Genomic DNA, 16,331 nt, shown 5'->3' on the forward strand with positions numbered 1-16,331 from the left:
AACTCAGATGAGTTTCTTGTGTTTTTCTATTTTGTGATATGTTTTAAAAAAATAAATTATTGAAGGGGAGATAGGGTATTTAATAATTCTGTCTATTATTTATGGTGTGTAGCCAAATAAAAGTGAGACCTTTATAAGAGTTTATAAAGATATAAAATGGGGAGTTAAATACTTTCAAAGATTGTGGGTGAAATCGTCCACTGCTCACGTGGCGGGATCTTCCAAACCGGCGGACCGGGCTCCCCCACCGTGAGTTTCCTGGTGGCATGCTGTGGATTCAATGAGAAATCCCATTGACAGCAGCAAGACCAGAAGATTCCACCTCTTTTTTTTCTTCTTAAATAATTTTAATTCAAATTTTCACAAAATATCAACAACAAAATACAGAAAGAAAAGAAAGAACAACCCCCCCCATATACATAAATAATAAATGAACAGCCTTCATCAACACAAAGGCCAAAGTACACGCCCACTCAAAAAAACCAAACCAACCCCCCCCCCCCCCCCGGTTGCTGCCGCTGCTGACCATCTTCTAACGTTCTGCCAGGAAGTCTAGGAACGGTTGCCACCGCCTGAAGAACCCTTGTACCGATCCCCTTAAGGCGAATTTCACCCTCTCCAATTCAATAAACCCCGCCATATCGCTGATCCAGGATTCCACGCTTGGGGGCCTCGCATCCTTCCACTGAAGAAGAATCCTTCGCCGGGCTATCAGGGACACAAAGGCCAGAATACCGGCCGCTTTCGCCTCCTGCACTCCCGGCTCCTCTGCCACCCCAAATATTGCGAGCCCCCTGCCTGGCTTGACCCTGGAATCTACCACCCTCGACACTGTCCTCGCTACACCCTTCCAAAAGTCCTCCAGCGCTGGGCAAGCCCAGAACATGTGGGTGTGATTTGCTGGGCTCCCTGAGCACCTAACACACCTGTCCTTGCACCCAAAGAACCGGCTTATCGGTGCCCCGGTCATGTGAGGCCTATGCAGCACCTTAAATTGTATGAGGCTGAGCCTCGCGCAAGAGGAGGAAGAGTTCACACTCCCCAGGGCATCTGCCCACATCCCCTCGCCAATCTCCTCACCCAATTCCTCTCACTTACCCTTTAGCTCCTCCACCGAGGCCTCCTCCTCCTCCTGCACCACCTGATATGTTGCCGAGATCCTTCCCTCTCCAACCCCACCCCCGACAGCACCCTGTCCTGGACCCTGCATGGCGGCACCAGTGGGAACTCCACCACCTTACCTGCATATATCTGAAGGTGTTCCCCGGGGGAGCCCAAACTTCTCCAGCTCACCCAGGCTCGCCAACTTCCTGTCCACAAATAGGTCCCCCATCCTTCTAATACCTACCCTGTGCCAGCTCAGAAACCCTCCGGCCATCCTCCCCGGGACAAACCGGTGGTTCCCCCGAATCGGGGACCACACCGAGGCCCCCACCTCCCCCCTGTGACGTCTCCATTGCCCCAGATTTTGAGGGTAGCCGCCACCACCGGGCTCGCGGTATATCTCGTTGGAGGAAGCGGCAGCGGAGCCGTCACCAGCGCCTCCAGGCTCGAGCCCACACAGGATGCCATCTCCAGCCTCTTCCATGCCGCCTCATCCCCCTCCATCACCCACTTACGCACCAGCGCCACGTTGGCGGCCCAATAATACCCACAGAGGTTAGGCAGCGCCAACCCATCCCTGCACCGCTCCAGAAACGCCCTTCTCACCCTCTGGGTCTTCTGCGCCCACACAAACCCCATAATGCTCCTGTTAACCCACCTGAAGAAATCCCTAGGGATCAGGATGGAGAGGCATTGGAACAGGAACAAAAAACTCGGCAGCACCGTCGTTTTAACTGACTGCACTCTACCCGCCAGGGAGAGTGGCAGCACGTCCCACCTCTTAAACTCCTCCTCCATCTGCTCCACCAGCCTCGTGAAGTTAAGCTTCTGTAGGGCCCCCCAGCTCCTAGCCACCTGGATCCCCAGGTGCCTGAAACTCCTCTCTGCTCTTTTTCACGGGAGCTCACCAATCCCCCTCTCCTGGTCCCCCGGGTGCACTACGAACAACTCTCTTTTCCCCATATTAAGCTTGTACCCGGAGAAATTAGGGCAGCACGGTAGCATTGTGGATAGCGCAATTGCTTCACAGCTCCAGGGTCCCAGGTTCGATTCCGGCTTGGGTCACTGTCTGTGCGGAGTGCGCACATCCTCCCCGTGTGCGAATGGGTTTCCTCCGGGTGCTCCGGTTTCCTCCCACAGTCCAAAGATGTGCAGGTTAGGTGGATTGGCCATGCTAAATTGCCCGTAGTGTCCAAAATTGCCCTTGTGTTGGGTGGGGTTACTGGGTTATGGGGATAGGGTGGAGGTGTGGATCTTGGGTAGGGTGCTCTTTCCAAGAGCCGGTGCAGACTCGATGGACCGAATGGCCTCCTTCTGCGCTGTAAATTCTATGAAATCTCCAAACTCCCTAAGGATCCTCATCACCTCCGGCATTTCCCCCACCGGGTCCGCCACATATAGCAGCAAACCATCCGCATAGAACGACACCCGATTGCCCGCCCCCCCCCCCCCCCCCCCCCCCCCGCACCAGCCCCCTCCAGTTCCTCGACTCCCTCAACGCCATGGTCAGGGGTTCAATCACCAGCGCAAAGAGCAGGGGGGACAACGGACACCCCTGCTCGTCCCCCAGTATAGCCGGAAATACTCTGACCTCCTTCTGTTCGTGGCCACACTCGCCACCGGGGCCTCATACAGCAGCCTCACCGACCTGACGAAGCCCTCCCCGAACCCGAACCTTTTCAACACCTCCCACAGGTACCCTCACTCCACCCTATCAAAGGCCTTCCCTGCATCCATCGCCGCCACTATCTCCGCCTCCCCTTCCATCGCCGGCATCATTATAACATTCAAGAGCCTCCGTATATTAGTATTCAACTGCCTCCTTTCACGAACCCCGCCTGATCCTCGTGTATGACCTGCGGCACACAGTCCTCTATCCTCATGGCCAAAATCTTTGCCAGCAACTTTGCATCTACATTTAAGAGTGAGATTGGCCTGTATGACCCCCACTGTCGGGGATCCTTGTCCCGCTTCAGGATCAGGGAAATCAGCGCTCTAGACATCGTCTGGGGCAGAGCCCCCCCCTTCCCTTGCCTTGTTGAAGGTCCTTACCACATACTTCTTGTAAAATTCAACCGGGAACCCATCCGCCCCGGTGCCTTCCCCACCTGCATGTTCCCCATCCCTTTGACCAACTCCTCCAACCCAACCGGCGCCCCCAACCCCGCCACCTGCCCCTCCTCCACCCTCAGAAACCTCAGCCGGTCCAGGAAGCGACCCATCCCTCCCTCTTCCAGTGGGGGCTCAGACCGGTACAGTCCTCGTAGAAGTCCCTGAAGACGCCATTGATACCCACCGCACTTCGCACCGTATTCCCTCCTCCATCCCTAACTTCCCCCGATCTCCCTAGCTGCCTCTCGCCTCCGAAGCTGGTGCTCCAGCATTCGGCTCGCCTTTTCTCCGTATTCATATACCGCCCCCTGCGCCTTCCTCCACTGCGCCTCTGCCTTCCTGGTGGTCAACAAATCGAACTCAACCTGGAGACTACGCCGCTCCCTAAGCAATCCCTCCTCCGGGGCCTCCGCGTATCTCCTATCCACCCTCACCATCTCCCCCACCAACCCCTCCCTCTCTCTCCTCTCCCCCCTCTCCTTGTGTGCCCTAATGGAGATCAGCTCTCCTCTGACCACCGCCTTCAGTGCCTCCCAGACCACCCCTACTTGCACCTCCCCATTGTCATTAGCCTCCACGTATCTCTCTATACACTTCTGGACCCGCCCGCTCACCACCTTGTCCGCCAGCAACCCCACCTCTACGCGTCATAGCGGGGCGCTGGTCCCTCTCCTCCCCAACTCGAGGTCCACCCAGTGCGGAGCATGATCAGAAATGGCTATCGCCGAGTACTCCGTATCCTCCACCCTCGGAATCAGTGCCCTGCTCATGACAAAAAAGTCAATCCGGGAGTAGGCCTTGTAGACATGGGAGAAGAATGAAAATTCGCTGGTCCCCGGCCTCGCAAACCTCCACGGATCCACCCCTCCCACTTGGTCCATGAACCCCCTCAGCACCTTGGCCGCCACCGGCCTCCTGCCCGTCCTAGACCTAGAGCAATCCAATGCCGGGTCCAGCACAGTGTTGAAATCTCCCCCCATTATCAGGCCCCCTGTGTCCAGGTCCGGAATCCGGCCCAGCATACACCGCATGAACCCCGCATCATCCCAATTCGGGGCATATACATTGACCAACACCACCCGCTCCCCCTGCAGCTTGCCACTTACCATCACATACCTACCGCCACTGTCTGCCACAATGCTCGACGCCTCGAACGACACTCTCTTCCCCACCAAGATCGCCACCCCCCCCCCCCCCCCGATTTTTTTGCATCCAAACCCGAGTGAAACAACAGCCCTACCCACCCCTTTCTCAACCTTACCTGATCCGCCACCCTCAGGTGCGTCTCCTGAAGCATGGCCACATCCGCCTTCAGATGCGTGAACACACGGGCCCGCTTGACTGGCCCATTCAGTCCCCTTACATTCCAGGTTATCAGGGGGCTACTCGCCCCTCTCCCCCTGCCGACTAGCCATAGCCCTTCCTAGGCCAGCCACGTGCCCGCGCCCCCCGCACTGCCCGTTCCCCACAGTGGCAGACCCCCCGCCCCGACCTCCTCCACCAACTCCAGCTCCCGCTTGGCCATTCCAGCAGCAACCCGGTCCCCCCCAGCTGCATTGCTCCCCCCATTGCACTCCCGTAAGTCACCTGACTCCTGCTGACCTCGGCCACTCCCGCTGCTCCCCCGACCCCCCCCAGTGTGGAACCTCCCCTCCCCCACCCCACCCCTGTCCACCAGCGGGATCACCTCCATTCCACTCCCAGCGCGGGAGAAAAAGCCCGCGCTTCCCAGCTCTGGCCCCGCCCCTTCAGCCCAACACTGGAAAATGCCCGCGCTTTCCACTCGCCCAGCCCCGCCGCCTCTGGCGCAGCTCCCTTTCCAGGCCCGGTCCCACTACCCCCATCTCAGCCCCCCCCCCCCTCCCGCGGGACCCATCTCCCCTAACGACCATCAACCCCCCCAAGCAGTTTACCAACCCCCCCCCCACGAGCCCGCCCGGCGGACCTAATCAAAACAATGCCCAATCAACCGCCAAAAAACAAAGAACCCCCTCTCGAAACACAACCCAATGATCCCCAACCATCCCTCCACCGCGACCCCTCATTCCCGACCCTGACCCTTAGTCTGAGTCCAGTTTTTCAGCATGAACAAAGGCCCACGCCTCCTCCGGGGACTCGAAATAATGATGTTGATCCTTATAGGTGACCCATAGACGCGCTGGCTGTAGCATACCGAATTTCACCCCTTCCTGTGCAGCACTGCCTTCGCCCGGTTGTAACCTTCATTGCCACCTCCACGCTACAATCCTGGTAGATCCGGACCTCCGCATTCTCCCACCTGCTGCTTTGCTCCTTCTTGACCCACCTTAACACGCACTCTCGATTAGCAAACCGGTGGAACCGCACCAGCACCGCCCGTGGCGGCTCGCTGGGCATGGGCCTCCTCGCGAGTACTCGGCGGGCCCCTGAAAGGCCCCCGCTCCCATCAGCGAATTCAGCATGGTGACCACGTAGGCCCCCCACGTCCGATCCCTCCAGCCCCTCCTAGAGACCCAGCTTCCGCAGGTTTTTCCGCCTTGACCGGTTCTCCATCTCCTCTAACCTCGCCTGCCATTTCTTGTGGAGCGCCTCGTGCACCTCCACCTTCACCGCCAGACCCAGGATCTTGTTCTCGTTCTCCGAGACCTTCTCCCAGATCGCCGCCCCTTGGGCCGCCTGGGTCGCCAGCAGCTTATCGATTGAAGCCTTCATTGGCTCCAGCAGCTCTGCTTTCAGTTCCTTAAAACAGCGCTGGAGAAGCTCCTGCTGCTCTTGTGCCCACTGCCTCCACGCTGCCTGGTCTCCGCCCGCCGCCATCTTGGTCCTCCTCCCTCGCACCTTTTTTGCTTCAATGCCACTTTTTTAATCGCCCCATTCCTGGTCCAATCCATACACTATCGGGGGAATGTTGCTGTCCCCTTCCCACACCGGGAAACGTCGAACAAGCGCCTTTACGGGCCCTAAAACGAGCCCAAAAGTCAGTTTTTAGCGGGAGTTGACGAACGTGCGACTTAGCTCCGCATAGCCACAACCGGAAGTTAGAAGATTCCACCTCTGGCCATCAGCAGGCTACCTCCCACCGCTGTGAAACACGCTGCCGGGTGGCTCGATATAGTGATATTTGTGTGTCTTGTAAAAACTTACTTTACTGATATTCAATTTTTTTTTGTAGGTTCAACTCCAGTCCAGGTGACTCAGATTAATCCCTTTCAAATTAACCAGCCGCAGCCTCCTACACTGAACCAAATGCGAGCAAGTCCTTTGATGACCTCTGGACAGTCTACATTTGGTACCGTACCGGCCGTCAGTATGGAACCAATGGCGCTCAGCTCCATGTCAGCACCAATGGCAATGGGCGTGGTTCAATTGCCAGTTATTGGTCGAATGGGTACAGGAATGAACATTGCTGGAACAATGCCGCAACCACTTTTATCAACAGGAATCCCTCCGCCTATTTCCCAGACCTCTACAACTAATCCTTTCCTATTATAAAAGACCAGAGGAAATATCTTCATAACAGAGTGAAAATCTAGATAGGAGTGTGGCTAGCTAAGTTAAATGTATTCTAGACTGCATTTATGACTGTGATGAGGAAACCATCACAGTCGGTTCGGATTTTGCTGTGTTGGTTTTTTATGAAGTGTATATTGACTGGTTAATTTTCACTATTTTCTAAAGAAGCTATTTGCTGCCAATGGAGGTATCATATGGTGACTGAACATGTAGTTGAACAGTAGTAACGTGAATTTAATATTCGCAACTAATGAATCCTTCAATCCTTAAGTGCATATTACAGTTTGTCCAAAGGTAACATAGTGTTTTGTGTGGTATAATCACTGTTTTGCATATTTCACAAGTCAACCGACTATTGACCTGTTTCAAAAAATTATATGACCACAAAGACTGTTTTCGGGAGTTAGAAATTTGCTTCCTAATCATAAAGGCAAATATGGAACTTAGCCAAAATCACAGCACCAATAAACCTATAAAAACCTGATTTTGTAGCTGATGGATTGAAAATAATTTTGCAAACCTGTTCATAGCAGTGAGTTTTTAAATTGTGCTATCTTCTGAATAGGCTGTTACAAAATTGCTTTTTAATTTGACTCTTGCATGCACCTTTTAATTGCTGTTTGAAGTAACATTCTCAGCATCAGATGCTATTTAAGCAGAAGGTATCAGTTATTGTTCAGTATTAATCATGATTCAGTGCTGATAGGATTGAAATTCCTTGTAAAGTTTATGATCATTAAAAATCATTGTAATGAATAATAAACAAACTATTTACACAAGTTTCAGTAATTCGGTAGGAGGTTTAATGTGGGGAAAGCTGCATGCATCAGTCTTTTTCTGTTATTGAAATCTAAGATTTTCTAATGATGACAATGGCTATTCTCTAGAATATTTAAAACATGTGTCTAGGTGAGAGGTTGGGAGTAGTGTTCACCATTGTTAATGAAGCAAAGCAGACACCAGACAGTAGTAAAAGAAAGTTTAAAGGAAAAAAAACTTACATCAATGTAACTTTGGAATCTAGGTGCTTTTTATTTTATTTCTTTTAGATTTTACTAAGTAAAGCAAACATTAAGCTAATTCAGACTCAACATCGGTATATGCAGTTAATCCTGTACACTTTGCACAGCTTTTTTAAATAGATGAGTCTTCATGTAAAGGTTAAATAACCAAGTTTTAGAGTAATTTGTACTGTACTGTAATTTGCAACCATATTGTGGTTTACAAAAATGTTATGCTATTTTTAATCTTTTTGTCTAGGGATTTTGGTAAGATTTTGCAAGTGTGTTTTTTATCTGCTTTAAAACATTGTGTTGGCAGGTGCCATGGAGGTCCAAATGCATCTTTGCTTTGTTAAGTTAAGATTAAGCTTTGTATTTTAGAAAGAGAAAAGGGAATCCAGTAACTGAAGAGTGTATTTGTCTATTGTCTTAAGTTTGGTTGTGTTAAGTTCGTTTCAACACTAAGTACATAGCAATTTATAAAGTTATGTAATGAATTTGAAAACAGATTTTCAGTTTGCATCAGTGGATGATCAGACAGGTACTTGAGGATGAATTGCTATGCAGTGAAGCTAAATAGAAGTCCTATGATGTTTGTATTTTAGTAACTTAATGGATAGACAATAGTGATGAGTGAGTCCATGCATTGCTTTTAATGAATGAGTTTTCTGCTGACGCCTCTTGAGACAGAGGGGATAGGTAATGGAGTGGGTTATGACATTTTGAGAGTGTATTTTTTAAGTTCTTTTTTCTTGGTTCTTAATATTTTTGGCTAGGAAATGAGTTTGTAGACCTGGCCAACAACATGTTAGTATTGTTTAAAGGGAAAGTGAAAAACTTGGATTTGTTTTCCTTTATCCCTATTCATCTACTTTTTATAAAGACAAACAATAGCCTTCATTTCTATACATTAATTAAGTTAAAATGGTGTCTTGGAGTGGTTTACAGGGCAATAGATAAATAGTGAGCAGTCTGGCATTATAATGGTAGTGATGAACCTTTGCTTAATGTGGACATCAATTGCCGGGTAACATTTCTTTAAACTTGACATGCATATAAAATATTTCATACCCACATTGGATAACTATTGTGAATAATCTTGCATTTTTTCTCCTGCTCAGATCTGCATTCAGAAGTTGAATAGAGATTTGTTCTGTATCACCTGTCATCAGTATTTAAGTGAAATGCTGAGTTCCAACTGATATCATTTTGCTTAGAGACAACAGGCTGTGAAAAACAAAATAATCACAGTAATAATTTAAAATATGGATGTGGAATAATTGTTCATGTCAAACTAATTTGTCTAGTTATAGCATTTGCAGGCTACAGTGGTGTGCACCTTATTTTTTTTTAAAGTCATCAATAAAAGTATGGCATATTATGTAACTTTGAATTCTCAATTTTTGAATGAGTAGTGCTTTTGAAGTTAATTTCGTACTTGAGTGTGTGCGTTTTTATGCAGAAAGTGGTGATCTTCATACCAAACATAGAAATGCCACAAACAAAATTCATGCTAAGCAAGTTCATTTGGAATGTGACCCTATGTGATCTACCGTATATATGTTTATATTGTACAAGTCCAGATATTTTGATTTATTTTAACTTCTTGGGGTTCATGTGAGTGTGTGAGAGAATGCTTGCTAAGAGTGCAGCCACTACTTGTATAGTCTTGTATTTAGTCACTGAAATTAATACAAAGCTCCTGGTAAGATTTGTATCAACAACTGTTTTCATTATGTACTGTAAAAAGAAAATTATTTGCTGTCGTTCTATTACATAACTGCATCAGTATAAATGTAGTAGTCTGTCACATGTAACTTGTGTAATTTCAGTGTACTGTTGCTATGCATTAATTTTACTACAGGAAGCTGTACAGTAGATTTCAGTCACTTGCATAGTTACGGCTTTAATTGCTTGTCCTTTATTATTCAGTATCCTTAACACACCGGGAATTAAGTAAGCCTTAGAACTGGAAAATCAAAGAAAGGCATTCCAGACGAAAGCTAACACCCTACATCCACATGCTTATCTTTTTTTCCCACATGTCTGAATCTGTTCTTTATCTCCTAGCTGCCATTTGTGTAACTTTGGCTTAGTTTATTTTCTGTAGTAAATCACTTGTATGTGATGGACCAGGGCTAAACCCATGTTCCTGCTAATCATGGAATTGGAAATACCTTGAGTGTTAGCAGTGATTCCTCCTGTCCAGTTTCGCACCATTTTAGACACACCTGGAAAGTAGTTCTGAGGCTAAATTAACTCAGAAACACCTGGAGAGTAGTTCCAGTGCTAAATGAGCTCATCTGAAATAAAATATTTACATGATCATGCTAACACATTATTCAGCTGATTTTCATGGTGGGTATGGAACTGCTTGTTAATCATTTTTAGTCACAGAATTATTTACCCCTATACATGCAATAGCAGACTGGCGAAAATTTGGGTAGTGTAAACCATTTGGTAAATCTCTTCAGGGAATCTGGAAAGATTCCTACAGAATACTTGCACAAAAATGTTTATAGGAGCTAGATTTCAGAGAACAAGGAATCTTGCCAGAGGGCAGTATTCTGGACATTAGAAAAAAATGACTGGTGCTCACATTGAGCAGAAAGGTCACAGCAAAACTACCTCAACCACCAGTACGTTTTCATTGTTTGCACTCCTTCCAAATTTTTTTTTTAATAGTTTCTCATAAAATCTACTTTAGTTTTACATGTTGATTTTGTCTAGGATACAAATGTGCTAATTTTACACTTACTTTCATTCAGTTCTTTATGTTTTTATTCAAACGTATTCTCACTTATTTTTCCTCTAATTGAGATAAAATAAAAGTGTCTTTTACTAAAGGTAGATGACAAAGTTGCGCATGTTCAGAAAAATTACACTATTGATCTACATTATTTAAAAAAACATAAATTGGGAAGAAATTTTTGAATAAAAATTATTTTCTGCAACTTGTGGAAACTCATGCTTCTACCCATAACTTATGAACATTCGATTGTGTATCTTCCTTATTTAGGTCTCCAAATTATGTGCAGTCTATCATCCTGAAAGTATGTAAGCATTCTGCTTCAGTCGATACTGCTCTTCTCCCTAATATAAAAAGGTGGACAAAAGTGAATGAATGATGACTAATTCCATGCTGCTGTATGGAAACAAAGCAAGAAGTCAGAAACATGAGAGTGGCACAATGTGGCTGCAAACCTGTTTCTGTGCCGTGATAGTGCTGCATAAAGTTCTAAAAGACGTGAAACGCTTCAAATGCAAGTGGTGTCTTTCATGTCTGATCCATTTGAATTCAATTTTTAATTTTATGAGATGTGAGCATCGCTGTCTCGGCCAGAATTTATTGCCCATCCTTAGTTGAACTTCAGAAGATAGTGGTGAGCTACCTTCTTGAATCACTGCAGCCCCGGAGGTGTAAGTATACCCACATTGCTGTTAAAAGAGGGATTTTCAGAATTTGGACCCAGCAACTGAAGGAATGGCGATATATTTCCAAGTCAGAATGGTGAGTGACTTGGAGAGGAATAAGAACATAAGAACTAGGAGCAGGAGGAGGCCATCTGTCCCTTCGAGCCTGCTCCGCCATTCATTGAGATCATGGCTGATCTTTTGTGGACTCAGCTCCACTTTCCAGCCCGAACACCATAACCCTTAATCCCTTTATTCTTCAAAAAGCTATCTATCTTTATCTTAAAAACATTTAATGAAGGAGCCTCAACTGCTTCACTGGGCAAGGAATTCCACAGATTCACAACACTTTGGGTGAAGAAGTTCCTCCTAAACTCAATCCTAAATCTACTTCCCCTTATTTTGAAGCTATACCCCCTAGTTCTGCTTTCACCCGCCCGTGGAAACAACCTGCCCGCATCTATCCTATCTATTCCCTTCATAATTTTATATGTTTCTATAAGATCCCCCCTCATCCTTCTAAAATTCCAACGAGTACAGTCGCAGTCTACTCAACGTCTCCTCGTAATCCAACCCCTTCAGCTCTGGGATTAACCTAGTGAATCTCCTCTGCACCTCCTTTAACGCCAGTACGCCAATCTCCAGGTGGTGGTGTTCTCGAATATCTGCTGTGCTTGTCCTTCCAGGTGATAGCAATCATCTGTTTGTAAAGTGCTTCCTAAGGAACCTTGGTGAGTTCCTGCAGTGCAAATTGTGCATGGTGCACATTGCTGTCACTGTTCGTCGGTGGTGGAGGGATTGAATGTTTGTGGAAGGGGTAGCAATCCAGTGGGCTGCTTTGTCCCGGCTGGTGTTGAGCTTCTTGAGTGTTGGAACTGCACTCATCCAGGCAAGTGGGGAGTATGCCATTATACTCCTGACTTGTGCCTTGTAGATGGTGGTCAGGAGTTGAGTTATTCGTCCCAGGTTTCCAAGCCTTTGAACTGCTTTGGTAGCCATGGTATTCGTATAGCCAGTTTCGCTCACTTGGCTATGATTGACAAGACAGCAGTGTGGGTTCAATTCTCGTACTGGCTGAGGTTACTCAACTGCCCTCTCAACCATGTCCCTCACCTGAGATGTGGTGATCCTTCGATTTAATCACTCTCCCCTCAAAGGGGAAAGCAGCTTATGGTCATCTGGGACTATGGCGACTTTGCCTTACCTTGTAGTTCGTCCATTTCAGTTTCTGATCAAGGGTAACCGCTGGATGTTGACAGTGGGGGATTCAGTCATGGTAATGCCATTAAACGTGAAGGGACGATGGTTAGAATTGTCTCGTCAGGCGGCATGGTGGAGCAGTTGTTAGCACTGTTGCCTCACTACACTCCGGACCTGGGTTTTATCCCGGCTCCGGGTCACTGTCCATGTGGAGTTTTCACATTCTCCCCATGTCTGCGTCGGTCTCACCTCCACAACCCAAAAATGTGCAGGGTAGATGGATTGGTCACGCTAAATTGCCCCTTAATTGGAAAAGAATTGAGCACTCTAAAATTTTTTAAAATTGTCTCATTGGCACTTGTGTGGTACGAATGCTACATGCCACTTGTCAGCCCAAGCCTGGATACTGTGCAGGTCTTTCGGCATTTGACCATAGACTTCCTACAGTGCAGAATGAGGCCATTCGGCCCATTGAGTCACCACTCGCCCTCTGAAAGAGCACCCTACCTAAGCCCACTCCCCTGCCCTATTCTCGTAACCCCGCCTAACCTCATCTTTGGACCGTGGGAGGATACTGCAGCACCCAGAAGAAACCCACGCAGAGACGGGTAGAAAGTACAAACTCCACAGTCACCCAAGGCCAGAATTGAACCCAGGTCCCTGGCGCTGTGATGCAGTAGTGCTAACCACCGTGTTGCCCTACATGCTTCAGTATCTGAGGAGTCACGAATGTTGCTCAACATTTGGCAGTCATCTTCAAAACTCTTCTGATTGAAGGACGGTCCTTGATGAAGCAGCTGAAGATCTTTGAACCGAGGACACTATCTTGAGGAACTTCTGCAGCGATCTGGAGCCGAGATGATTGACCTCCAACCATCTTCCTTTATGCCAGTATAACTCCAACCAGTGGAGAGTTTACCTCCTGATTCACATCAACTCCGTTTTGCCAGGGCTCCTTAATACCATACTCAAATGCTGCCTTGATGTCAAGGGCAGTTAATCTCACCTCTGAGGTTCAGCTCTTTTGTCCATATTTGAGCCAAGGCTGCAATGATGTCAGGGGCTGAGTGACCCTGAAAGAACCCAAACTCAGAGCACGTGAGCAGGTCATTGCTGAGTAAGTGCTGCTTGATAGCACTGTTGATGACCCCTTCCATCACTTTGCTGATGATCAAGGATAAAATTATGGTGGTAATTGGCCAGGTTGGATTTGTCCTGTTGAGTACAGGACATACCCGGACCATTTTCCATATTGCCAGGTAGATAACAAGGTTTGTAGCTGTCTGCAACAGCTTGGGCTAAGGGAGCACAAGTTTTCAGGAATATTGTCAGGACCCATAGACTTTGCAATTTTCAGTGCCTGCAGCTGTTTCTTGATTTCACATGGAGTGAATCGAATTGGCTGTAAACTTGACATCTGTGATCATCCACTTGGTACTTCTGGATGAAGATTGTTGCAAATGCTTCAACCATATCTTTTTCACAGACTTGCTGGGCTCCCCATCATTCCGGAAATGGGGATATTTGTGGAGCATCCTCCTCCAGTGAGTTTAATTGTCCAACACCATTCATGCAGGCCTGCAGAGCTTGGATCTGATCCGTTGAATAACATGGTAAAGTTTGATATGCTCACAATTGTGAACTTTGGCTTCCTCAAAAACTTAACTACCTGCGCAGTTATTTCTGCACTTTGTCAGGATTCATTCCCACGTCTTGGGTTTCAGGGGTTGCCACATTATTCAGTGTGAGTAATCAATATAATTGGATGGCGAATTTTAGACCTCTTTAAATGCTGGTTGTTTGCAATTAACAACACGTTTTGGTATGTGATTGCTGCAATGCAGGTTGGATTAAGTATTGTGTCTATTCTAGTTCTTAACTTGGAGCAGACACATTTTTACAGTACCACCAAACTCTCATCCCGAGCTGATTGTAGTGGAGCCAGTCAGTATAGCCAACGCTGCGTGGAATTATTAGATACGAAAGATTGGTTGATACTGCCGGGTCTTTTATCATCGACTAATTTACACCTGTTCATTTAAAAATTACAGTAATTCTTTTTTCTTGGTGGGAATTAGAGGCAATAGGTGCCATGCCAAGATTTTGATTGAAAAACCCAGTAGAGGGACTGATCCCTTTAATTTTCCAGTTATTTGGCTTACATCTTTTTAAGGCAAAGGATGAGGACTACTGCACATAATGGTGAGTAACCAACCTTTTCATGTATTATGTTCTGTATATCTACCACTCATTCATGATGCTGGGAGCAGGCTGCTTTTTATGGTATTGTGCTCAACTGTCGTTACTGTATAATATAATTTATCATTTGTACTATTGTAACATATGTTCTGTATCTTATTTTCTATGTAATGGTTTTGTAGCAATTCACACAAACTTAATGTTTATGCCATTTGAACAGCAGAAGATCCAGGGGCCTGTTGCTTAAATGACAAAATTAAATTGTTGGTATCTGTTACTGTGGTTTCATTTATTTGCCATAAGAAAATATATTTATATGGTTACTAATTTATATGCAAATTCCATATATCTGCTGTTTGTTTTATTAACTATATAATCCTGCATTATATACATACATGATTGCAATATTGACAATTGGCCATTAAATGGGAAGTGTTAAACATTGGAGTTGACAAGGAAATGTATTTCATTGCCTAAATAACAATAGTAATGGCACTTCAAAAGTAATTATTTCATTGTGAAGCGATGTGGTACATCCTAAGGATGTGTTGAATTAACTGTATAAAATGCAAGTGCTTTCCTTTGCAGAACATGGAATAAAATATCAATATGTAGTAGGCATTTATCATTTTCACTAATCAATGGAATTGCCTTGTCAGTTCATAATGCCAATGTTTCTCAACGGATATCATGGATTGCCAAAACCAAATAGAAGACTTGAGGGATATTCCTGGTCATTGTGGCTTTAAAAGCAGGTGACCAAAATGCGGTTAGCCACTGAGTTTTGAGAAGAATCTGATTTCAATCAAATTAGGTAGCATTTATATGAAAACTATTTGTTTGGTAATTCAAAATATGAATATTGCAAAATAGAGATGCTGTTGAAGCTTTCCATCTTGCACTGATCAGATAGATGCAAGAATGCTAAATTTCAAAGAGTAACCATTTACAATGCATGAGAAAAGGGTGCTGATTGCTCGAGGTGGTATCATGATGAATGCACTAGGAAACTAGTCTTCCATACTTTTTCATTCAAAAATGGTGCATGCCTGGACATATTCCTTATGCCTATAAAAGACAGGTGCCTGCATATGAATATTTGTATGTTCTAGCGACCTACGTGAGCCTTGTGAAACTGACTAATCTTAACGGTTGCTGGTGTAATTCTCGGCACACTCAAGGTTGTTCAGTCACAATCACATCTAACAAAATGTTCTGAACTTTGCTAGCACTGATTGGTTGAATTCAGTCAGTACTCTGGGACAAGCTGTTTAATATGATCTTCCAGTCTTTGGGATGTACAGCCTGTGTTCCTAGCCACACTGGCACTGAAATTCATATGCACGTGACTGATTTATGCTGTGTACAGAACATGGTTTTGGCTACACTACAGCATCCTGTTAATGGAAATATCATAATTATTCACTGCTAGTGAATAATAGCAGCTGTTGCTCAGATATTTGATTAGGTAACTTGATGGCAGGAAAAAGGTAACTGGTGTGACCGAAGGAGGCCACCATGGCCAGGGAAGTGCCCTTGTGGAGCATTGCTTCAGCATTTTGTTTGTTGTTGGAATGTCATTTGAATAATTCCTTCACAATCTAGTCAGCGTCAAGCTTTTTCACCTTTGTGCAGAACAGTGCCAAGGAAGAGGGAAATACAAAACTAGTCTGTGACAGCCAGTGAGTGAGTGGCCAGAATGGGCTCCTATTGTTCACAACAGTTTCTAGTTCTTCAGATACGTCACCAATGCTATTTCATTCAGCATTAGAAATACATGGAAGACAGAAGGCCTACTGGAGAATATGT

The 16,331-nt window shown here is 46.2% G+C and overlaps 1 protein-coding gene across 5 annotated transcripts in view; it reads left to right on the forward strand.

Moving 5' to 3' along the window:
* epn2 (epsin 2) overlaps nucleotides 1-14,799 on the forward strand; it is a 93,939-nt gene extending 79,140 nt beyond the window's left edge. For all 5 annotated transcript variants that reach the window (XM_072481622.1, XM_072481628.1, XM_072481627.1 and 2 more), the window contains one exon: nucleotides 6,368-14,799. In XM_072481622.1, coding sequence (XP_072337723.1) covers nucleotides 6,368-6,687 — 320 coding nt within the window. In that variant the 3' untranslated portion in view covers nucleotides 6,688-14,799. The remainder of the gene's footprint in view (nucleotides 1-6,367) is intronic.
* Nucleotides 14,800-16,331: the final 1,532 nt, after the last annotated feature.

Source organism: Scyliorhinus torazame, chromosome 17, assembly GCF_047496885.1.
Source record: "Scyliorhinus torazame isolate Kashiwa2021f chromosome 17, sScyTor2.1, whole genome shotgun sequence".
Taxonomy (NCBI): Eukaryota; Metazoa; Chordata; class Chondrichthyes; order Carcharhiniformes; family Scyliorhinidae; genus Scyliorhinus; species Scyliorhinus torazame.